We start from the raw sequence: 25583 nt of genomic DNA, 5'->3' as shown, positions 1-25583 counted from the left end.
TTTTAGACTCGAATCCAGACCTGTGTCTAGTGACTTTAGGGTCCTAAACGAGTCATGAATGAGTCTTCATTTAATTGTTCGATCTTTCAATTTTCACATCATAAAGGTTTCATTAATACTTAAATGAGTCTATAAGTTGTATATAAGTATAAATTGAGTTATTAGTTAATTCATTAAAAAAGACATATTTTATAATTTACTTTTAAGCGAAAGCTTTTTTTTTTTGATTTTTTTAATAAAAAAGACTCAAAAATTAGAAAAGTTCACCAATTTAATCAATAGAAAATTCATGTCATCTCAACTTTTTTAACAAACCAATACTAGTATGATCAAGTTTGGATCATTGTTAAAAATTAAAAGACCATTAATTACTTAAGGTGATTAATACAATTTCCTTAGTTAGACTTAGCAATACTCAATTTGTTTTGACTTTTATAGTTGACGTTAAGAACTAGAACTCATACTACAACTTTCCATCTATAAAAGTGGTTAATGTACTCAATATTTTCATTCTCATTCATTCATACTCCCCCTTTCTTCCTATCTTTTCTCATCTCACAAATCTCATAATGGCTGTATCCACCTTCTTCACTGACGACATTAAGGTTGATGATTACGTCTTCCCGTCTGCCGTCAAGGCCCCTGGTTCGGATAAATCCTTCTTCCTTGCCGGCGCAGGTCAGTATAGAATGAGTCCAACACTCATCTTTGTCATTACATAACATATCATTTTATGTGTTATATAATAATATTAATTAATTCATCTTACCCAATCGAATATTTATAAGGGTTTTAATCAAATGACTTGGGTCATATCCTAGACGACTTTAGATATCCCTAGTTCTTATTGCTATCTACAAGTATTAAATATAATGAATGTTTCTATGGTAGAATCGGAGCAAAGAGTATAAAGACCCTATTTAATATATAATGTTTTGAAATAATTCGAGGTCTTTCATTAATTATTAATGATAAAATGGAGATTAAAACTTTTTTAAAAAAATTTAAAGTTTGTAGATTTTGAACTTTTAGCCAACATTTCATTAGAATTATAAGAAGTCTGTTAATAAAGTGAGTTATATATTTAACTAATGAATTATAAGAAGTCTGTTAATAAATGAGGCTCTTATTTCTAGTGGCCTAGACAGTTGGACATCTTGAATGGACCTTGAACCGCTCCTGTTTTATGGTGATGTTTATATGAATGTGAATGTAAGCAGGTGCGAGAGGATTAGAGATACAAGGAAAGTTTGTAAATTTTACAGCAATAGGAGTGTACTTAGAAAAGTCTGGGATTTCAGCATTGGCAAATAGGTGGAAGGGCAAGACCACTACTCAATTGCTTGATTCTGATGAATTTTTCAGCGATATTGTTACTGGTATGTGCTAAATCTATCTCTATATTGTCATTACTGTTGGAAATACTTCACATGTGAGACAAGATCCTACATCGATAAAATAGTGGGTTGTTGACTTGCATATATAGTGGGTGAGCTAATCTTCCTACTACCATATGGTTGTTGAGTTGGTCTCTTGACAATTACAATATTCACCAAGCTTGTTAGATTACGAGTAATTAGAGGTGGAGCAAAAAGTATATAGTCTTATTTACTTAATATTTAGTAAATTGAGGTTTTTTTGTCAATCATTAATCATTAATGATAAGATAAAGATTAAAATTTTCGTAAAAATTTAATGTTGGTAGGTTTTGAATCTCTAATCAACAATATTATAGAAAAATATATCACCAACAGAGTTACATATGATGGATGAACTATAAAGAATTTGTTAATATGAGGCCTCTGTTTTTCTAGGGCCCTAGGCGATCGAACATCTTGAATGGCCCTAGAACCGCACCTAGAAAATTTACAATTATACTCTTTTTTATTCAGTCTACTAGTTCATCTACCTTTCTCACATTTAGCAAGGCAATATTTGAACTATAAAATATCTAATTTTCCATAATTAAAAAATTGATATTAATAATCCTTACATTGAAACGAATCAAACAAAATCACTTATAGATTAGCAATATATATAAATTAAGGGTGATGATTAGACCTGGAAAAATTTGATCCGACCCGAAAATGAACCCGGGACCCGACCCGACAAAACCCGAACCCGACCGACCCGAAAGCGACTTAATCTGAAACATGACCGACCTGATAATTACCCGACCGAAAATGACCCGACCGGAAACCGACCAGAAACCGACCCGTTTTGACAGATTTAATATCAATTTTTAGAGTAATTTCAATGTTAGAATTCATTTCAAATAAAATTTTAGTTTTCAAAGTATCTCAACATATTGAGTATATCACTTGAACCCTAAAACTCATCAATACATCTCAAAAAACACGTATTTAACGTCTTTTTAGCCATCGTAATTATTTTTCTTTAAAAACAGGACGTTATAATCATCTTAATTGAATACATGTATCTTGTTAAATCAGTCAAATGAGTTTTTAATTCTTCTACATTTCAGTAAGCAAATCAATATAATTTATACGAACGTTTCGCACGTTTGAATGAGCTTTTCAAAAAACGAATGTCGCTACCCTAAATTATAAAATGTGTATCTTATAAGACGAAATAAGTACTTAGTTAGTTGTATATCTTTCCAACATGAAAATTGTGAAGATAATTTTAACGTCATTTTTATCTAACGTTACAATTATAATAAACAAAATAACTTTTATAAAGCGCGTATACAAGTCTTTCAAAATAAGTATTAATTCCCCTATTTTTCTTGCACTTAAATGAACCTGACATACCAACTATTTTTTGAAAATCGTACATGTAATTTCTCTAATGATTTTTTTAGACATTTTAATGATTTTTTTTTACGTTGAATTAGTCGATTGGATATTCTAATGTTTTATGGTAACCCGTTGGGTCAATCCGAACCTACTCGAAACCCAGAGTGATCCGACCTGAAACTGACCCGATCCGAAACTGACCCGACCCGAAAATGACCCGACCGAAATTGATCCGACCCAAAACCCGACCGACCGACCGTTTTCCCAGATCTAGTGATGATAAATGCATAGTGACCAAATAGTAAATAGGAATAGTAGAAATAGGATTGAGTATCACCTCATTTTGGCCCTTAAGTATTAATGACTTTCACATGGAAGAATCTACGTCCAAGTTTGTGTAGGTTATGATTTGAGTCTTTTAATAAAAGTCATACTAATATTAAATTGGGTGAAATGTAATATAGAAATATGACAGCCAAATTTATTCAGTTACATGAATATCATTTATCCTTCTTATCAAGTGGAATTATTAAAAAGATTTGCGCTACATTTATACGTTTAGCCTAAAATACACTTGTATGAGAGGTCGTAATAGATGTAATATAATTTGGGCCTCACTCATCAATTTAAGTTGAAATTACTTAAACACAAATTGTTATATAAGTCGGTTTTACAGTGTAACGCGCTCCATACAAGTGTTAATTAAATAGCCCAATTAATAAGAATAATGAGAATATAAGTTTCTTATTTTAATAATCTATCACAAGAGGAGCTGATACTCAAAAACTAAAATGTCTCAAACCCCAATATATGTTATACTTTCTCTGGATTTTAATAGTTGCTATAGTTTCTATAGTAACTACTGTTTATCAACTAATTTTATGTGGTATATATTTCTCCATGTACAACTTTATGCATAGAGTTGAAGTAAAATTGTATGATAATAATATTTAAGTTCATGTTCATTTGACAATTTTTCAAAAATTCAAGACCTAAAAAATCATTTAAGTAAAGAAACACTAATTTAAACTAATATTTAAGGCTCTGAGACCCCTTATTATGAAGGTTATATATTGGGCCTCATTGTAAAGGTTATATAATTTAATAACGAGTAATTTGTAAAGAAGCACCTTATAAAATCAGTTTTTTGTAAACAAACACATTTTAAAATTTTTTTTTGTAAAAAACACCTTTTAAGAGACTTTTTATTAAAAAAACACCTTAAGTCAGTTTTCGATGACTTTTGTCAACTTTCAGGCCTTGACTATTGTACTACTTTATCACATCTAAATGTGATTAGAATGTTCGTTGTGGTGTGGACAGTTGTGGTAGGTAAGATGTGTGGTTCTGCTACTCTTTGTGCTAATTTTTCTTTACTCTAACTACTATCTTTGATCTTGACCTGTAGATAACATGCTAAATTTACTCTATGTCTCTACTTCTAGAAAAACTTCTAGCTAATGTGCTAATATTTCTTTTTTAGTAAGTTTATTTCTTTAGGAATAAAGTGATTAAAATAGTGTCAAAATTGATATTACTCACGCAAGAAATTCCTTTTTGTCCTTCTTTTCAATTCGGTTAATTAATTGATGTTTAGGATCGTTAGATTCAAAATTATTATATTTGTAGCCTTAGCTTGTATAAAAGTAAATAGAAGCACTAAACTTATTAGTTTGAGCATAAAAAATGTTAATAACATACCGTGCTTTAGAATTAAGGATTTTTATGGGGATATATTTTCAGTCAATCATAAAGATTAAATTATAGTCACGCAGTGGTACCTGAGAAGTAAAGTTAATCTTAAATTTACTAAAATAAATAATTTAACCAACTTATAATTATCATTTATCTTTTATGCTACTAATTTTTTTCTATTAACTTCACTGATGAACTAAATACCACCATATAAAAAAAAATTTGGTATCCACAACCTACTTTATATTCTAAGATCGGACGTTTAATGAAGGTGTACTTAGGTCGGACACAAGCCATACTGTGTTGTGCTCGTTTTCCCAAAGCCTAGGTTGTGCTAGGCTGTGGCAGCGTATTGTGGGATACCCATTTTTTCATTGCTAGATCCTTAAACTTTGTCATTCTTTTCATTTTATCGTTGCTCCTATTTTAATGGATTGATGAAAATGCCCCTGAACTTAAAATTTGTTGTATACACTCCAATCTCACTAAATAACATCTTTATCAATCTAAAAACACTAAATCAAAACTTAAAATTTGTAGAGCTAAAGCTAAAGAATTTAAAACGCAAACAATAATTCGACGTAATTTCTAAATTGAGCCGCGGTCAAGTCGCGCGTTTTTGTGCAACTCAGCCGAGGTTGAGTCACGCGCTTCTTTTTTTATTTTTTATTTTTTATTTTTTTGCTTTTTATTATTATTATTATTATTATTATTATTATTATTATTATTATTATTATTTATTTTAGAAAATTAATTATAATAAAATAATAATAATATTAAATTAATAATTATTAACTTATATAATATATTAATTAAATATTTATTAATTTAACTTATTAATTTAATAATCTTTTTAGAGGTGGGATTTTATTAATGTTAATTACTAATCGTTTCCAATCATGAATTAATATGGTCATTAGTTATTATTTTTTATTCATTTAATTAACTTAACGTAATATTTTATTATCGTAATTTATTATTAATAGTTAATTAAATTATCAAAATTATTACATTAATTTTAAATAATTCATACATATAAAACTAATAAACATTTAAAATAAATATTATTAAATTAATAAGTTAAATTAATAAATATTTAATTAATATATTATTTAAGTTAATAATTATTAATTTATAATTATTATTAAAAAATTTATAATTTATAATTAATAATTAATAATTAATATTATTATTATTATTATTATTATTATTATTATTATTATTATTGAAAAACAAAAAAAAAATAAAAAGGACGAGTCGCACACCACTCGTCTTCGGTTTTTTTTAAAATAAATTCGTTTAGAAATTACATCGAATTATTGTCTGTGTTTTGAATTCCTTAGCTTTAGCTCCACAAATTTTAAGTTTTGGTTTAGTGTTTTTAGAGTGATAAACGTGTTATTTAGTGAGATAAGAGTGTATACAACAAATTTTAAGTTCAGGGATATTTTCGTCAATTCATTAAAATAAGAGTGACGATAAAATAAAAAGGATAGCAAAGTTTAATAATATCCTTTCCTTAATTTTCTAATTTTTTTAGTTAGATATAATAGACATAGTAGGTTTGGCGGACCATGTCTACAGACATTTATCAAGAAATCGTTTGTGTGACACATATTGATGTATTATTTTCATGATAGTCCGACCAATGCCCTTATGTTTTTATAAAACATAAATTGTGTATTATGTTTCCAGTTAATTAAGATTATGAGTTTAATTCTTACCGTTCTAATTAAAATGGAAATTGACACATATATTTGGTTTATCAAATGCTAAAAAATCGTAGTTTTGTTTAATGCTTACAATTTTTAAAATATTTGTAGGTCCATTTGAGAAATTTACTCAAGTGACCATGATATTACCATTAACTGGACAACAATATTCAGAAAAGGTAACAGAGAACTGTGTTGCATTCTGGAAAGCCATTGGAATATACAGTGATGAAGAAGCTAAAGCTGTTGATAAATTCATTCAAACCTTTAAGAATGAAAATTTTCCACCTGGACACTCTATTTTGTTTACTCATTCTCCTCTTCGATCACTAACGGTCAGTATTACCCAACTCATTTTCTGTTGCCCCTTTAAAACTTATTATTAAATTTTATGACTATCTTTATCATTTTAATTTTGTTGAATTAAAGATTTTTTCAAGTAAAAAATAGTTATATCAGAGAAGGTTCGATCTCACAGGACCTCAAAATATTAAGAGACTCAATATTAAATTATATAGTATATATTAAGTGTTTAAAAATACAAAGTCATTAGAAAATATCATACTTTTGAAATTGCACAAGACTTTCGAAGAATTTGCCTATTTTTATTCCACCTCTGAGTTATATATATATATATATATATATATATATGGAGTATAACATATTTTGAATTAGAAGATCTGCCTAAATGGTGTAACGTGAAGGTAGAGCAAAGACCAACTAGATTAAAATCTAAGCAATATGATGAAAAACAATGCAATAAAATAAATAAGTACAAGAAATTTAAGTGGTACATCTATTGGGTTACGTCTTCTATTAGGCCACAATTTAGTTAAAACACAAAACAAGTTAGATTAGTATTGGGCCATCAGAATAACATAAGGCCAAGTAAATAGTCAACAAAAAAAACTGAATAAGAAACTACAAAGAACAGAATGGGGACACAAATTTGACGCCTCCAACTTCTCTTATTCCTCGTCAGGTGCTCAGAGAGATGTACATCGACTTCTCTTATCCTCCACTATGAGGCTTTTCAACATTCGCACGAGTGAGTCAACAGTCGTTCTCTTCATATGTCCAAAACACTTCAACCTGTTTGCACGTAGCTTCATCGATAATGAGGCAACCTCCAACCTCTCTCCACATCCTAAATCCTAATTCTGTCAATCCTCGTAAGCTAGCATATTCATCTCAACATACGCATCTCTGCTACATCAGTCTTTTATTTCAAAGACTTCTTAAGGGGTCAATATTTCATCCCATATAACAAGACTATAACGAAGGTATTATAAAGAGGAGATAAACTTTAGAATGTAAAAGAATAGAGAGCGAGAATACAAAAGCAAGATAGACTTAAGAAGATAGTAAAGTTTAAGATTTAGCTGGCGTAGATATAAACAAGTGCCCAAAGGTGTATTTATAACCCACAACCAAAAGGAACCAAAAGAACACAAAATGGAGCTTTGCACAACCTACTTGATCTAGCAACTATGATGAGCTCGCCGAGGCCAAAACTATTGGTGCTATAATTGGTTTCATCTAACTTGTTTGCCTGGGCAACTTATAGTGGTTACTTGAGCACCTTGTCCCTACAAGTGCATGTAGCACTACCAAGAAAAATCCAAAGCCTTCCTAACATTAAGTGGCATTTTCACTTACACCAAGGCTCTTCAACAAACTACTCCCCACCCTTGAAGCCTAGCTTTTAAAGTCCGGCCCGTTTGGTTGGTGGTATTAAATAGTGGTACTGAGAATGATTTATAGTATAAAATATCATCAAAAGTTCCATGTCATTCCCATGGTAATGAAACTTTGATCATAAAAATGTTTTTTTGTATACTAATTTCCATTACCACCTAATACGACATCTCCTAATGGTAATGCATTGAAATGAAATTTATAAAGAAAATGAGATGATTGAAGTTGGACCAGCATGGTCATCAAGGTAGCAAGAGATTTTTCAATCGAAATTACTCTAATTTTCATTCCCATCACCACCGTTTAATAACATCTACCAAACGGGCTGTAAATGTCCTTCTATATGCTTCAACATATCCGCCCATTCAAACAAGCCACACACATATAAGCTTGACCATATAACATATGCCCAAACAAACCAAGAATAGCTTGACTAGTTGGTCCGAATGAATCTCTCTTTTTTATAAAACATGAGAATACTCCTAAGTTAAACATCATAACTCCAATGAGACGGTTTCAGGGTGAATTTAGGGGGTGTGGGTATAAATTTGGTGAGTAGTGCGTGGATATACAAATTCTCAAATGAGACAGTGTCATTGTGAGACCATCTCTATTGGCTTAACCTAATGTACCGTTACAGCTTTAAAGTGATCACTTATACCCTTTAAATGCTTATTTACATTCTGAAAGTGATCAATTATAAACTTAAAGTGATCACTTACAGTTTTAAAATCATCACTTATAATCTTAATATATAACCAATTATAACCATATAATGATCACTTATAAACATAAAATAGTCACTTATAATCTTAAAGTGACCAATTATAACTTTTAAGGGATCACTTATAGTTTTAGAGTGAACACTTACAATTTTAATGTGACCAATTATAAACTTAAAGGTCCTAATTGTTTTACTTTTTATTTTTTGAATTTTGAAGCCTGAAAATAAATAATTTAACTAAGGACTTGTTCTCTTCAACTTATTTTTTGAACTAATTACTTATTCTTATTGGAATCAGATCAGATCAGATCAGACCAGACCAGATCAATTCAGATCAAATCAGATCAAACCAGACCAGACCAGATCAGATTAGATCAAATCATGATTACTTATTATTATTATTATTATTTGAAACATCGCAAACCAGCTAAACAGTATAATAATACTGTCTACAAAGCACAGCGGAAGACTTATAGAAGTCTGGGCTGAATCCGACCTGTGGCTCGATAGCCATAGCAAACCAATATCAGAGTATTTAAAACTTTTTACAGTAAATAAGTGAATACTATTTATAAAACATTATAAAATTATTACAATTTAATTTACAAATATCTAATTTACATTATGAATTTCAAAAAGAAGCCCATGCCTCGCACGTAACACATAATACAAGTAGGCATCGTTTCCACAGTAGAGCTAACCTAAAAATGGATCTATCTCCGTAAGGGATAGGCCCCATCAAAGACTGTCAACAATTGAATTGTTGAGTAATCCGAAAAACTATTACATTTATATACTAGTCATTAAAAAACATCTTCAATTTAATCTTTTGCTCATTTGATATCTCCTTATGAAACATTAATTTATCAAAACCCAAACTCTTTTAAAAGACCGTTTGGTATCGACATAAATACGACTAAGAACCTTTGGTTCATAGTGAATCAAAACACGGCTATAACTTTACAAGTTAATAGCGAAAATCAATATGCGGCTAGTACTTTACAAGTCAATAGCTAAATAATACGGCAAATGAAACATATGATTTCATTTGCGAAACAAACAAAACTTTATACACCAAACGTATTTATTCAAACCTCATATGAATATAATAATATAACAGCACTATAAAACGTGGGAATATATGAACCGTTAGGAAGTAGGCTTGATCTATATCTTAAGAACACGGGTGATCGTCATCACCGAAAATATAGTTCTTGTTGCAAGAACGAAACGGGATCGGGGGCTCGAGACCGATCCGAATAACCATTACCTATTATCAAGCTATAGGATTTCATAGTAATCCGGATATAAATATCCATTGCCGATACCCAAAAACAGACATTTTTTAATGTCGAATATTTCAATATAAAACATAACAATAATTCAATTGATTTTCTTTAAAATCAACAATCATACTTCATTTTCATAATAAGATATTTCAAGACTCATATTTTATAAGTCAATAACATACAAAATATGCTTTTGTAACCTCTTTAAATAAATACAATATTAACATACGTTTTAATCAAATATAATTTTTATAACATGATTAGTTTTTATTAAAATCATTTTAAAATACTAATAATATTATTACATAAACAAAGCAATCAAACCAATATTTTTCCCATCATCAATTTAACATAAAAATACTTAAATTAGCTTTAGATGATTTTAGATGTTTGTAGGTTACCTATATGAGTAAATTCTTCAACCAAAAATCAGATTAAAAAACCAAAAAACTTCATTTATGCATTTGAACAAACACCTTGTGTGCATCAACTTCTAACCTAAAAGATAACAATCCAAGTTCCCATTTTGCATTGCCATCAATAATACTCAACAAATTCATACCATCCATAATTACCCAATAAAGAAATACAATATAATCCTAAATATATGATTAAAGAAATACCCATTTGAAATCCCAATTGGAACAATTAATCTCATAATTGACTATTCTCGATTCTAATGACAATCTGTTAATATTTTGGACATAACTCCTCATAAGAACTAACTTTGGGGCGATTCAAGTGCCCACGCAACTGCGACTCGGAGCTCTACAATTCTTATGAAGACTCCAGAACCAGAAATATTCACAACTACCTCAAAAATAGTCATAAACACTCGGACAGAAACCTTGTTCTAGAGCATAATTTTTTAAATTTTGTTTCTTCAAAAATGAAGAGAAAAAGATGATGAATGAATATATTGGTCTTCAATCCTCTTCAACTGAATAAATGGGTGATGAGTCATAAGCAAAATGACACTCAATCACCTACACATACACATACATGGTTTAGGTGTCATCACATGACACTTCACATTTTAATCATTTTTCTTTTACCTAATTTTCATCATACAACTTATTTTGATCCCAAAATTAATACGTTTGATACCTAAATATAATAGAATCTTTTACTTGTTCTCAATTAACTTAAATAACATACTTAAAATTCAATAACCCAAAATTAATTTAATTAATTACTATTAATTAAACCTCTAAAATAGGGGCTGTCTCATTATTATTACTATTATTATTGTTGTTGTTATTATTATTATTATTATTATTAAATTATTATTATTATTATTACTAATATATTATTATTATTATTATTATTATTATTATTATTACTATTATTGTTATTGTCATTATTATTATTATTATTATTATTATTATTATTGTTATTTTTATTATTATTATTATTATTATTATTATTATTAATAATTGGAAATAACAATTAATAACACCTAATATTATAGCAGCAACAACAACAATAATAATAATAATAATAATTAACAATACTAACTTATTATTGAATTAATTAATTAAATAATAAAATTTTATCATCAAATAATTTAATTAATAATAATGATAATAACAATAATAATAATAATAATAATAATAATAATAATAATAATAATAATAACTTTATGAAATCAAATAAGATCAAATCAGACCAGATTAGACCAGACCATATCAGATCAGATCAAAAAGATTCAGATCAGACTGAATCAGACCTATTCAGACCAGATCAGATCAGATCAAATCAAACCTTAGTAAATTCAGATCAGATCCAATCAGATCAGACGAAGAGAACAGGGCCTAAAGCAAAAGCAATGTAAATTAATGTAAACTATACTAAAATCCTCAAAAGTCCTATTTAATAAAATAATTGATCGTTGTCCAATTTGATTGTCACATTCATATATTAAGTTGGTGTATTTGGATTTTCTAATGTTATTCAGATAGGATTTTCCAAGCATGACAGCATTCCAGAAGCTGGAAATGTTGTGATAGAGAACAAAAATTTGTCTGAAGCAATTTTAGAGTCCATTATTGGCAAACATGGCGTTTCTCCTGAAGCAAAACAAAGTTTGGCTGCTAGAATTTTTTATTTACTAAATTCTGAGAAGCTTGACAAGCAGTGAGATTTAACCCATCATTTCATTAAAATGTAGGATGGGAATTTGGATTTATATTTACTCATTTGCTTTTACAAATCTAATAAAAACTTTTTTTTCAATTAATGTTGCAATTATTCTGTTGTAATTAATTTGAATCGTTGATAAACATTTATTCCAAAACAACTAATAGGGTTGTTAAAAGTTCCCTTTGGACCACATTTTTAAAGGTGATGCAAACGTATTTATGGTTTGTGCTATGAAAAGTCACACTTAAAGTTTTGTGCTTTTCAGAACAACTCATAAGATTATTAGGTTTGATGTCACTTTTAATAATACAATTTAAAAAAGATACTATAGAAAATTAAACAAAAATAAAAAGTGACATAGTAAAACTACTCAAGTAATAAACAAATACAAATAAGAAAATGTAAAGATAAAATGACATATTATTGGAATTTTTGATATTGGATAGTTTGGAATATGAGTTGAATTTTGAACTTAGCTTCTCAAGTTTGGTTTCTACATGAAGTTTAGTTTGGAATTTTTTCTAAAGTTAATTGATATTGGATGTTAGTTGTTATTGATAAATTTGTTAAGGGGTTTGTACACAAGACCCACATAAAAAGAGAGTTGGTTGTACATAAGTTCGATGATGTTTAATTTTAAAACTAATTGGTTTTAGGAAGAGTAGCTCATCAAATATATATATATTAGCAGCTAGCTCGTACCTAGGAGGATTAGCCCATCGTTTATATGTTAGCAGCTAACAGTTAGCCAATCGACATCTCTCTAACTTTTGAATATGGAGCATTGGAGAAGGATTTTGCCATTAAAGAGAGTTGACATTGAACAAAGGAGGAGTTTGATAATTTGGTTCCCTAATTTTAAACCAAGCTCATGGATTTTAATCATTTTATTATTGAACTTGAAGATCCATGTGTCACGTGTGTGCTCTTTTAACTCTCTTTTCTTCAACCTTACACTTGAGTTGAGCCCCTACTTCTCCCACATTGTAAGGAAGATTTGACTAATTTTAACACGAGTAAAAACTATAATATATACCGTCATTCTTTCTCTTTATTTTTCTTTTCAATTTATACGTGTTTGTGTTTATTTGAAGTAATAGTAAATAACTTTTTAATTAAGGTCAAAATAAGTTAAAAGGTAATGAGCTTAATAAAGTAGCTACGAAAAAAGGATGGATAAAGTTGAAATATACTTTCTCCGTTTCAAATTAATTAAGTGACACTATTTATTTATCACTTTTGACTTGTGATTAGTTTTTAACTTATAGGTTAAAACATAGTTAAATGAGATCTTGTTTAATTTATCTCATTGCAAAGATTATTAATTTCAAATTTTTATAATTTTTTATCATACATAATTAGAGATACTAAAAATTAAATTAATACATTAAACTGCGTAAAAAAACAATCATTACAAGTAAATTGTAAAAAATCAATCATTAGAAGTAAATTGAAACCGAGGAAATACATAATGATTTGAAAGTATGTTGTCTAAGTATAATGACTAATGAGCTTATAGTTTTTACAGTACTTCATGTTCATTTTTCCTTGCTATACAAGGAAATGAACACTATTCATGATTTGATAATGACTTGGAGAGATAAATATGAATGGAAATCTGAATTAGGATTGGATAAGATTGTGAAAGAAATTAAGACACAAATATGACTTGTTCTTGTTGGTTTAGGATTGAGTAGAATTTGTTTAGTATAGAATTTTGAGTTTGATGGTGGGTTGGTATTACAAATGAAATAATATGTGTGTAATATGGTTTTAGTAATGAAGAAGTTAAATGGTAGAATTATGACAAAGTACAAACCTAGAATTTTCTAAAAGATTTTACAATTGAAAACTCAAAAAAAAAAAATTATATAATATTCAAAAATAAGCTTTGGAAAATTTAAATTTCCAACATGAGCTTATTTATGCTAAAGCTGAGGTTAGATATTTGTTCGTTATTACTAACAACTAATAAAGAAACTGGTCAAAAAAAGTCAAAACTCTTTGTTCGTTAGTATAACGACGAACAATAGAAAAACAATATCATAAATATTACAATGGATAAAAAAAATATATCAATGTTGGTTCGCTGTTCGTCAGAACAAACAATATTAGTTTTTTTGTCCTTTCATAAATTATGACATTGTCTTTCTTTTATTCTTGTTAATAACAGCGAATAAACCATAATTTTAGACTTACATATGAATACACTTATTTTAAAAATTAAAAATTTCTAAAACTTATTTTGTGAATTTTAAAAAAACTCATTTTATTATTTACGTTGACACCCATACGATCATGGGCCGCCTCTTTATTCTTTTTACACTTCAACCTAGCTAATAACATTTTAACCCAAGTTCAATTCCTACAATTCAAGTAAAAATTGAAATAAATAAGCTTGTTATGAGGTCAATAATAACACATTTAATCAAATCCTAATTACCCCTTTGTCCACTACTATCACCATTCTTAGTCACTTTTTAAAATAACTCTCTATTATTCTCATATCTACAAACATTATCTCCATGATCATCCCATGATCTAGCAACCACCTCTAAAGTCCCTACAAGAAATTGTTATAAATATTTCATGAAACTACATAAAATGATACACAATTTTACTCTTTTATACTCAATTTATTTTACCAAAAATACTTCTTGCAATAATTTATTTGGAAAAAAGCTTATATAATCCGACCATTAGTATAATACATTTATTGATTTTTGTTTCCCGATCTGACTTGAGTGTCGGAGGGGTTTTCCGGGAAACCACCCCGGGCAAGGGTAACGGTGTATTGCAGGATTTGAAGTCTCATCACCGGAAGGATCATAAGCACTTTCCGCACAACTACACCTTATTTCCAGGTATTTTTAAGTGTCTTTTCCACTTCCTCGTTTCATTACCGAAACAAAGGTTTTTAGAAAAAATTTCTCACAGTAAGCTTCGGAAAATTATAATTTTCAAGATAAGCGTGCTCATGTTCGATGCTAAGATCAGGTATGTCTGCTGTTACTAACAGCGAACAAAAGAGAGATAATGTCATATTAGAAAAATAATAATAATAATAATAATAATAATAATAATAATAATAATAATAATAATAACAATTAGGAGCACTTCAATATTTGCAAATACTTCTAATAATTGACAATTTGTAAAAAAAATAAAAGAATATTTCAAATTTAATTTATTTTTTTTATTTAGTGTAGACTAAATGATTTCTACGGGTAAAAAGGGAGAAAATTGCACCAATTTTCATGTGGTAGTGGTAGAGTTAAAAATTAAACGATTGTCAAGGGATGGCATAGATCAGATTTGGTTCAGGTCTAGCTAGACTCGGATTTATACCTATTTTTTTATTGGACCCATATTCAAATCCAAATTCATAGTATTTGGTGAGTCTAGGGTCTGGATCCAGAATGAAAATAATATTTTATTTTCTCCTGAAATTTTTTTAAAAATATATGTTACTATTTTCATCCATTAGTATAGAATTATGTAAATATTTTTGACTAATAAAATCTTCTAATACTTTATACTAATTTAGAGACCAAATATATCAAGATTTCCAACATTCAAGTTTATAAAACGAAATATTTCATCAAGTCTTTTGATTTTTAAGATATAGATACAACGACCTTATTTCAAATTATATGAACCAACAGAGTTTCAAATCATGTAATTGTTCTAAACTATAAAAAAATTCCAAATCAAATAATTAAATACACATGATAGCTAATATATAACTAAATAGAGTCCCATGCAAAACACAGATGCTATTAATATTTACTAATATAAATAATGATATTATTTTATAAAATTAATTCATTTACAATATAAACTTTATTATTAAATCTTTATATTATTTGTTATGATATTATTATCATCAAAGTGAATAAATAAATTATTATACAACAATATTAAAATATATACTCATAGTAATTATTGATAGTCGAGACAAATAAAATTTAAAAAGTCTTCAACTATGATAGATAGGAGGGGTGATTTAGTTGAAAAATAGCTAAATTAGTTAGCTTATTCATTATATGATAATGATGATGATTTATTATCTAAGTTAAAATAAAGATTTACATATATATTATTTATTTGGTTTATATAGGGAAATATAGTATTTCAATAGATCACCACATATAATTATAGTCAATCAACAAAATATTACATGTTTTGATGAGTTAATTGTTTTCCTAAATATCAAAAGTTTCCCTTTCAAAAAAGGCAGGAAAATTTTTAATGTCAATGTGACATATGTTTCAAATCGTTTCTTCATTAATATATCTTATTGATTATTGATTATTGATATTGTAAAAAAGATGAAAAAAAATCACGGAGTCAGATCCAATCCAATTTCATAGAGTCCCAAATTAAGTGGATCCAGATTTTTAAATTAGAGTGGTAGACCCTAGTCACAACTCCAAAGGATGGAAAAAGGCCGTGAACCACTAACTTATTATTTTTAAATTAATTCAAAGAAAACTTTTAATAATAAGAAAGCTTTTTATCTTAAAAAAAGGAATTTGTTATTGATAATACATCCGATTTATAATCCGTTAACAATAAATTTATCTATGTTTTTTTTAATAAACCTATTTAAGGGGTTTTTTGCTGAGAATGATACAACCTATTTGCGATTAGCTAAGAATGAATTCTTAATTACATGTTTAGTAACCTATTAAACATTAGGTGGGTTTAGTCTTATCAAGAAATCCTTTAAATGAATTTATTTAAAAATAAATTATAGGTGAAATTATTATTAGCAGATTGCAAATATTATTAATGAAAAATTTCCTATAAAAAAAATAAGAAAGCCAAAATCTAATCACTCCAGCTTTGCAAATGGATGGATATCAATAATTAGCAAAAGATATTTTAAATTCTGAAAGCGACGACAACGGCATTATCATCAATCTTATCGGGCTATCCACTTTACAACTTGTTATCTCCGTCATACCAACCGCTTGACTTGACGGCAAAACCTATATCGACCTAACAAATTCAATGCATATGCACTCAAATTTAACCTACCAACTCATACCATTCAATTTGTTTTTTATCATTTTAATTCGTTTTAATTAATTTTTATTATGATCTCATCACTTTTACTTATATACTTTCTTGTATTTTTATATATTTTACAATTTAACTAATTATATATTTAATTTTTTAATTTATGTGTTAAAAGTCAATAAAGCTAAATAATTAGAATAAAAGAATAGAAGTCCAAAACTCCTTATTTTGTCATTAAATTGATGCTCAAGAAATATAAACTAATTAACTAATTACTCTACTCGATGTCTTGTGTAACAAGTAGAAGTATACTTTCTTTGTAATGTACTTATGAATTTGCACCATATAACTTAACACAAGATATCTGATAGATCTGTGGGTCATACATTGTAAACTCAAATGAATGAACAAAATATATTTATCTTTATGCATAAACAACTACTTCATAATATCATAACCTTCTTCTTCATATATCATAACCACTTCATTCACATAATCTTAAACACCTACTTCACATACCACAAAGTCAATGTTTATCGTAAATCAAACACCTACTTCACAAACCATAAACTCAGTGTTTATAATAGTTCTAACTTCTAGTATGAGTTTATGTTTATTGTATGTATTTATTGTACGTAAAATATGTGTTTATGGTACCTGAAATAAGTGTTTATAGTATGTCAAGTAGATGTTTACTGTTTATCACATAGAAGTATTTATTTTTTGTGTTTTTTTAAAGTTTTTCTTTGAATTAAAATCGAATATAACAAAATTTAATAACCAGCTCGTCTTGTATGAAACTTTCTCACTATGAGACGGACCCATATAATTAGCCCATTACTTTGATTAATTACTTTAAGATCATAAAATGATCGTTTTAAGGTTACAAGTAATCACTCTAAAACTATGAAAAGTAATTATTTTAAATTTATAAGTAATTATTTTAACATTATAAGTAATTACTTTAAGACAAAAAAAGTATATTGGGCCAACTAATAAAGATGGTCTCACTGTGAGACCGTCTCATTTAAAGATTAGTGTTTAATAAATTAAAGGAAAAATTGATATTAATAATCCAACCTTTCACTCATCCGGTGTGAATAATCTCAATCTTTGTTCTTGCTTTTCTATCAGCACACCCTTTTATTTTATAATAATCCAATCTTTACCCTTAGTTTGCTATCAACATACCTGATATGTAGTCCATGTCCGTCCTTATCGGTTACCGCTAGTGGTAGGAATTGAAAGAATCTTCGTCTTTTGTTGAACCGCCTTAATAAGAGAAGAAAAGTAGCTTTCGCCGTAAGGGTTAGGTTAAGCTATTTCATTTTTACACGTGGCAATTTCTGATTCGAAGGAATTTTATTGTTTACTTAATTCAGTCGGTTTACAATTTCTTTAAATTGCCCCTTTTCTTCGAGGATTTTTCGTCATCTGTTTCTCTTCAACTTTCCGTTTCTCAATCCAATTTCCAATCAATCTTTAATTCTCTCAAGGTAAAAATTCTTTAATTGCTCTCGTTCTTGTTTGATTTTTTTTATTGTGTTTGTAATTCGATTGAAATTGTGTGATTTCATTGATATTTGAAATTGTTAATTCTTTGAAATAAATTGTGTATTTTCGTTTATCATCAGATCTGTTTTGTCGATTTAGGGTTTGAAAGTTTTGAACCGATAATCGGTTGATTATTTTATTTACTTCTTGTTTCGTTTAGGTTTTCGATGTATATATCTGTTTCTTGAATTTGGGCTTTCTGTGATGTTTGCGATTTTCGAAAATATGAGCTAAAATTGTGATTCAGATCTGTTATTTAGCTTAAGTTTTCTGATCTATCTGTAGTCTATAAAAATCTAAAATTTGGGCTTTCTGAGATTTACAATGATTGTAAATTCCAATTCGGTTCAGGTTTTTGATTTAGATGTGTTTCTTGAATTGGGCTTTCTGAGATCTACAAGTGGTTTTCTGAAAATTATTTGATGGTTGATTACTGTTAAAATAATCATCAGGCGATGGATATTGATAGAAATCTATTGTGTTTGAAGTTTGGTTCCTGTTCTATCCGTTCTTCAAATTTAAGACGAACAATGAACAATCTTTTTCATCTTTTGCGTTATAATTGATGCAGATGCAAATCTTCGTGAAAACCCTTACTGGCAAAACCATTACTCTCGAGGTCGAGAGTTCTGACACCATCGACAACGTCAAAACCAAGATCCAAGACAAGGAAGGAATTCCCCCAGATCAGCAACGTTTGATCTTTGCTGGAAAACAACTCGAAGATGGCCGTACTCTTGCCGACTACAATATCCAGAAGGAATCCACTCTTCACTTGGTCCTTCGTCTAAGGGGAGGCATGCAAATATTCGTCAAGACTCTCACCGGAAAGACCATCACCCTCGAGGTAGAGAGTTCTGACACCATTGACAATGTCAAGACTAAGATCCAAGACAAAGAGGGAATTCCCCCAGACCAGCAAAGATTGATCTTTGCTGGAAAGCAGCTTGAAGATGGCCGTACGCTTGCTGATTACAACATCCAGAAGGAATCCACTCTTCACTTGGTCCTTCGTTTAAGGGGAGGAATGCAGATTTTCGTTAAGACTCTCACTGGAAAGACCATAACATTGGAAGTTGAGAGTTCCGACACTATTGACAACGTCAAAACCAAGATCCAAGACAAGGAGGGAATTCCCCCAGATCAGCAAAGATTGATCTTCGCCGGAAAGCAGCTTGAAGATGGTCGTACATTGGCAGACTATAACATTCAGAAGGAGTCAACTCTTCACTTGGTTCTCCGTCTGCGTGGTGGTATGCAGATCTTTGTCAAGACCCTTACCGGGAAAACCATCACATTGGAGGTAGAGAGTTCTGATACTATTGACAACGTGAAAACCAAAATTCAGGACAAGGAAGGGATTCCCCCAGACCAGCAGAGGTTGATTTTCGCTGGCAAGCAGCTGGAGGATGGCCGTACTTTGGCGGATTACAACATCCAGAAGGAGAGTACCCTCCACTTGGTGCTTCGTTTGAGGGGAGGAATGCAGATATTTGTCAAGACCTTAACTGGGAAGACCATTACCTTGGAGGTGGAGAGCTCGGATACCATTGATAATGTTAAGACCAAGATTCAGGATAAGGAGGGGATTCCCCCAGACCAGCAGCGTTTGATTTTTGCTGGTAAGCAGCTTGAGGATGGACGTACCTTGGCTGATTATAACATCCAAAAGGAGTCCACTCTTCACCTTGTCCTTCGTCTCCGTGGTGGTTTTTAAGCTCTCGTAGCTTGTGGTCGGTTTTAAGCTTTTCATGGTGGTTGAATTTTCAAACTCTGTTCAGTAGTAGTTTTCCTATTATGCTTGCTGAAATGTTATTGAACTACTGGATATCAATTACAATAATTGGTACCCTTTTCTATGTTTCTGCAGTTTATGTGAATAAATCTTAGTTTGTGTTGAAAATTACTCCTAATTTAGATATGGTGTTGCATACTACATACCTGAACACTTAAATGACTCCGTTTGAAAAGCGATTCCTAGCTTATTGAATTTGTAATGGCAGTGTGTTGATTGATCGTAGGCAGAACTTCCATACGAGTCCTTCATTGTTTTGGTGATAGATATCTTGATGATTAAATATCCTAGATGGAGAAAATCAGAAATTATGGGTCTGTCATTTGCGAAATGAAATGGGCAAAATGTAAGTATCATGTAGTGTGAGTGAGAGTAAGATGATGGTTATTGTTGATTGTTGTAGGAGAATTCACTCCTGTTTGTAGCTTCTGAGGCTCTCAAAAATACTATTGGGTTTCAAACTCATTTACATTTCTGTTGATCCACGGAAACGGTTCAAGAGTTTTGCAGTTTATTTATGGGTATAATGAGTCTTGGGTGTTTATGTGGCTTTGTTGATTAGCCCACTTGACTGTTGAATGTTCGTTTCGACTTTCGAGTAAGATTTGATTTTGGATATTGTTTAACTTAGATTAAATATAGGTATAATTTAGATTATAGTAGTAACATTTTGGGTTTTGTTATAGTTTGAAAGTTTTATCCTACCATAGTAAGTCTCGTATGGAATTAGCAACATTAATGTGAATCGTATAATAGACAACTTTTGAAAATATTTTTCAAAGTACTTTTTTCCTATAACACAAGGTTTGGGGAACAAAGAAACTTGGTAAAAAAAAAAGTCTTTGTTCGTTGTTAGTAACAATTACAATTCATTATAAAGCTAATTCCACTTGATATTTTTTTGGGTCTGTCAATTTTATAAGGCTAATTTATAGGCTTTTAATACTTTCCTATTTTATGGTTATCAACTTTCTATAATTGAATAAAATCACCTTTGATTCCATAATTATCAAATTTCCTAATTTTTTAAAAAATAAAATAGGAAAATTAATTTTAAGTTTTAATTAAAAAATACATAAAATTTTTAGGCTTTTCATTATTAAAAAGCTACGGTATCAACTTTCTATAATTGAATAAAATCACACTTAATTCATTATTATCAACTTTTTCAATTTTAGAGGAAATAAAATAGAGAAATTAATTTTAGGTTTTAATTAAAATAACTAGGCACCTTAAATCACCCCAAATTTTTAGGAAATTAAATAGGGAAGTTAATAATTAAAAGAATTAGCCTTGACCCTAAAAATATAGCAATTAAAATTTTAGCGTTGTAATTGTTCGCTGTTAATAACAACGAGCAAAAAGATGTTTGGTTAAAATCTTTGTTTGGTGTCACTAATAGCGAACAAAGACCTTGACTTTTTTGACTAAGCTTTTTTGTTCACCCGAATATGTGCTATGGGAAAAAAGTGTTTTCTTTAAAAAATATTTTTAAAAATTGTCTATTTTGTAACTTTTTAATATTCTTTTTACTTATTTGTTTCAAATTTTCACATAAAGAATATAAATTGGAAAGTGTGACTGTGTGAGTTGGATTTGAGAGTAAAGCGTATGAGAAATTCCATGTGGTGATTGAGTTTTTTTATTTTTTCACGAATTTTTTAAATTTGCGTGGTGACCTTTAATTTTTAATAGTTTCATGTGGATTGAATTTCAAAATATGTGGTTAATTAAGGGGAATACAGCATTTGTTATTTGAACAACCATGTTTAATTTTTTTTGTCCCTACCAAAGAATTTTGACTTTTGACTACTTAGTTTATTCACCGTTAGTAACAACGAACATATTTCATATCTGATCTCAGTTTTGATATGCAGACGCTTATTTTGAGAAATAAAATTTCCTTCAAACTTATTTTGAGAAATTTTTAGTGTTCAAATTTTTGGTTTTGGATCAGTTTAATTTGAGTTCAATTAGGTTGAAGTTTAGGTCAATTTTAATTATGTAAAACATCAATTATCATTCAGTTCAAACATCCACCTTCAAGGTCAACATCAATCCGATTGAACTTCATATTGGTTTGCAAAATTCGCCTTCAACTACCAATTCAGTTGGTTTACCAGTTTCAACAAATTAAATTTAAAGTCAAATCAAATTTATTTTTACAAACCACTTTTTTAGAATCATCAATCATCAATCATCAATCATCAATCATCAATCATCAATCAATACTAATTTTGTAAAGCGGAACTTAATGTCGCAGTAATAACAATTTTTCAGCCTAAATAAAAGATGGTAAGGTAATTAATAATTTTTAGATTTAGATATATGTCTTTTAAAAATCACACATAAAACATATAATTATGAAAAATCACAAATTGCACACTTTTTAGCCAATTTTGATTGCCTCTTGTACCATGTGTTTACAAGAAAAAAGAAAAGACAAAATATTTTTGTCATTTGTTAAACTCGTAATGGTGGAAGTATAAAAAGTATAAAAAATATTTAGGTGAGATAGTCTCCTAAATAAGTTTTGACTTTTAATAAAATTTATTATTTCAGCTATTCTTGTGATAGACCGTCTCTCAAAGAGACAACCTTAAAACAAGAAGCCTACATTCTTATTTTCACTTTAATTTGTATTAATTGGACTATTTAGCCTATTTATCTAATGCATTCCTAGAAGAGACCGACTCTCACAACAATTTGTATTATTATTTTAACTTAATTTACCTAATTACCCCAATTAAATCCCTCTTCTCCAACCTCTCTCTACTCTTCCTCAATCAACACCGCCACCACCACCATTCTGCATCCTCTTATCTTCATTATTCTCTGAAATTTAGACTGATATGTAATGTGAAACGACCAAAAAAATTGGCAGAACAAAATATGCAGTTGTATCTAACCACCCAAGTGGTGGATGACCAACCTGTGAGGAAATCCCTCATCTAAGTCAGGGGATTGCATAGAATAATGTCATAGTGGAAGTGATCCAACACTCTCACAAAAAAAATCTTATTCGCTAAATATAATAGTTAAAAATCAGATTCAATCTTTTCCCTTCTTTGTTTTCATTTGTTTCTTTCAAAGTTTTCACCTTTCTGTTGAAATATGTTACCTTTTTTTGTTATTTTCTCACTCTGGGATAAAATTTTAATGTGTGTTGCTTCAATTTGTTGAACCAGATGAGTAATTTCATTCGTTTCTTGAAAAAAATAGAGAAAAAACACATTAAGTCCCATCATTCTAGTGAAATTTTCTATAATTTTTGTACTTTGGGGCAAAAATTTATACGGGTTGCTTTAATTTCTTAAAGAAAGATTGTTTAATCAGCTTCAACCCTTTTCCCACATTTAAAAGTTTCTATCTTTCTCCTGGAATTTGCAAATTTATTCTATATTTTTTTTAATTTAGAGCAGAAAATTTCATGGGGATTTTTCAGTTTATTGAAAACATATTTTAAAAAGTCAAAATTATAAGAAACTATCTGATCTATACTCTTTTTTAAAAAACTAACTTATATAAAAATTTTTACAAGAAACTACCTAATATAATACAAATGTTTGCAAATGACTATCTGTTAACAATTTTCGTTTCTTGACTATTAGTTTTACCCGTTGACCATCACGTGAGTGTCACGTATACTTTTTCTTAATTGAGCTTCGAAATTTCAGAAGCATTCTTCAATTACTCACCCATCAATGGCGTTTGGGTCTCGAATTTCATTGTTGTAGGTCTATTTTTTTAGAAACTAAATCTTGACTTTCGTTTTTGTATCAACTTTTATGTTTCTTAATTTTGGTGGAAAAATTGTGTAATTTCATTATTGAATTCGTTTTGGTGTTAACTGTGTTTTGAAGATCATTTTCATTTTGTTGTTAACTGATTTATTTTGCTACTAGACTGTGGAAAAATAATGGAATTTCATTGTTGAATTAGTAGTATTGATTTCTAGTGTTTCTGGGTATTGAATGTTTCTAGGAATGAATTTTTTTCTTAATTGTAATACTATTGATTTTCAATATATTTTTAAGTTCTTCGTTTAATATATTGATTTTTAATGTTTTTAGGTATTGGATGTTTCTATGAATGGAAATTTTCTCAATTGAAGTACTATTAACTTCTAATAAATTTTTAATTTTTTCTTTTAATATATTGATTGATTTTTAATAGTATACTATTAAATTTTAATATATTAACTTTTGGAAGTTCGATGGATGAATTTGCCTGTTTGAAAGAATGCTTTTGAAATTCCAGATCCAAACGCCATTGATGAGTGAGTAATTGAAGAATGCTTTTGAAAAATGTCGAAGCTCAATTAAGAAGAAGGAGAGATTTATTAAGTCATGTGACAGTCACGTGATGATCAACGGGTAAAACTAACAGTCAACAAATGAAAATTGTTAATAGGTAGTCATTTGCAAATATTTGTATTGTATTAGGTAATTTTTTACAAAAAATTTTACATAAGATAGTTTTTTAAAAAGGGGTATAGATTAGATAGTTTCTTATCATTTTGCCATTTAAAAATTGGCGAAAAAGGAAAAATATGTATCTAAGGTTCATTTAACCTCATCATCATAATCAGCAGCACCTCCATCAATGTTTTGTTGATGTTGTTACTCAACTTGGAGGGATAGAGAGAGGTTGGGATGGGGAATGGTGGTGATTTGGAGGGGTAGAGAGAGGTTTGAGAAGAGGAGTCTGATTGGAGTAATTAGGTAATTGGAGTCTAATTGGACCTTTAAAAGAAAATGTAAAAATGTGTACAAACTTGGGATTTTTCATAAAAATATATTAAAGGCAAAATTTTTAAAAGACAACCACCTAAAGGTAGGATTTGAAAATAAATTTTTCTAATGTATATATTAATTTACGAAAAATATTATTAGTGTTTGTCTCGTCATTCAATCTAGTAGAGCTTATTCCTCATCGGTTGTTTACTAGTTTACAACTACTCCCTACTATTATAGTCAAATATCCTATTTGCTTTTACACATTTGACAATGATTTAATTCAATTCTTAACGTCCTTATTTGTGTGTAATGTGTGGAATTAAAAGTTATAAAAGTTTTGATATTGATAAAATTTACATTAAAACGATTCAAACAGAATTTCACTTGACTATGTTTTAACTCAAAAATAAATAAAATCCAAATTAAAAATAATTGGTGAATAGCTCTAATA

At 29.1% G+C, this 25583-nt stretch overlaps 2 protein-coding genes across 2 annotated transcripts; both read left to right on the top strand.

Moving 5' to 3' along the window:
• The first annotated feature begins 485 nt into the window (after positions 1 to 485).
• On the top strand, positions 486 to 12228 carry LOC130807242 (chalcone--flavanone isomerase). Its single transcript, XM_057672392.1, has 4 exons — positions 486 to 678; positions 1221 to 1379; positions 6278 to 6501; positions 11835 to 12228. The coding sequence occupies exons 1-4, from the start codon at positions 570 to 572 to the stop codon at positions 12015 to 12017; spliced, it is 675 nt and encodes a 224-aa protein (XP_057528375.1). The 5' UTR covers positions 486 to 569; the 3' UTR covers positions 12018 to 12228.
• Positions 12229 to 18186: 5958 nt separating this feature from the next.
• LOC130807241 (polyubiquitin) lies at positions 18187 to 20501 on the top strand. Its single transcript, XM_057672391.1, has 2 exons — positions 18187 to 18540; positions 19170 to 20501. Exon 2 carries the CDS (start codon positions 19170 to 19172, stop codon positions 20313 to 20315), a length of 1146 nt encoding a protein of 381 aa, XP_057528374.1. The 5' UTR covers positions 18187 to 18540; the 3' UTR covers positions 20316 to 20501.
• The last annotated feature ends 5082 nt before the right edge of the window (positions 20502 to 25583 follow it).

This window comes from Amaranthus tricolor, chromosome 3 (genome assembly GCF_026212465.1).
Source record: "Amaranthus tricolor cultivar Red isolate AtriRed21 chromosome 3, ASM2621246v1, whole genome shotgun sequence".
In the NCBI taxonomy this organism is placed as follows: Eukaryota; Viridiplantae; Streptophyta; class Magnoliopsida; order Caryophyllales; family Amaranthaceae; genus Amaranthus; species Amaranthus tricolor.
The sequence above is the reverse complement of the archived record's forward strand: the minus strand, read 5'-3'. Positions and strand labels throughout refer to the sequence as shown.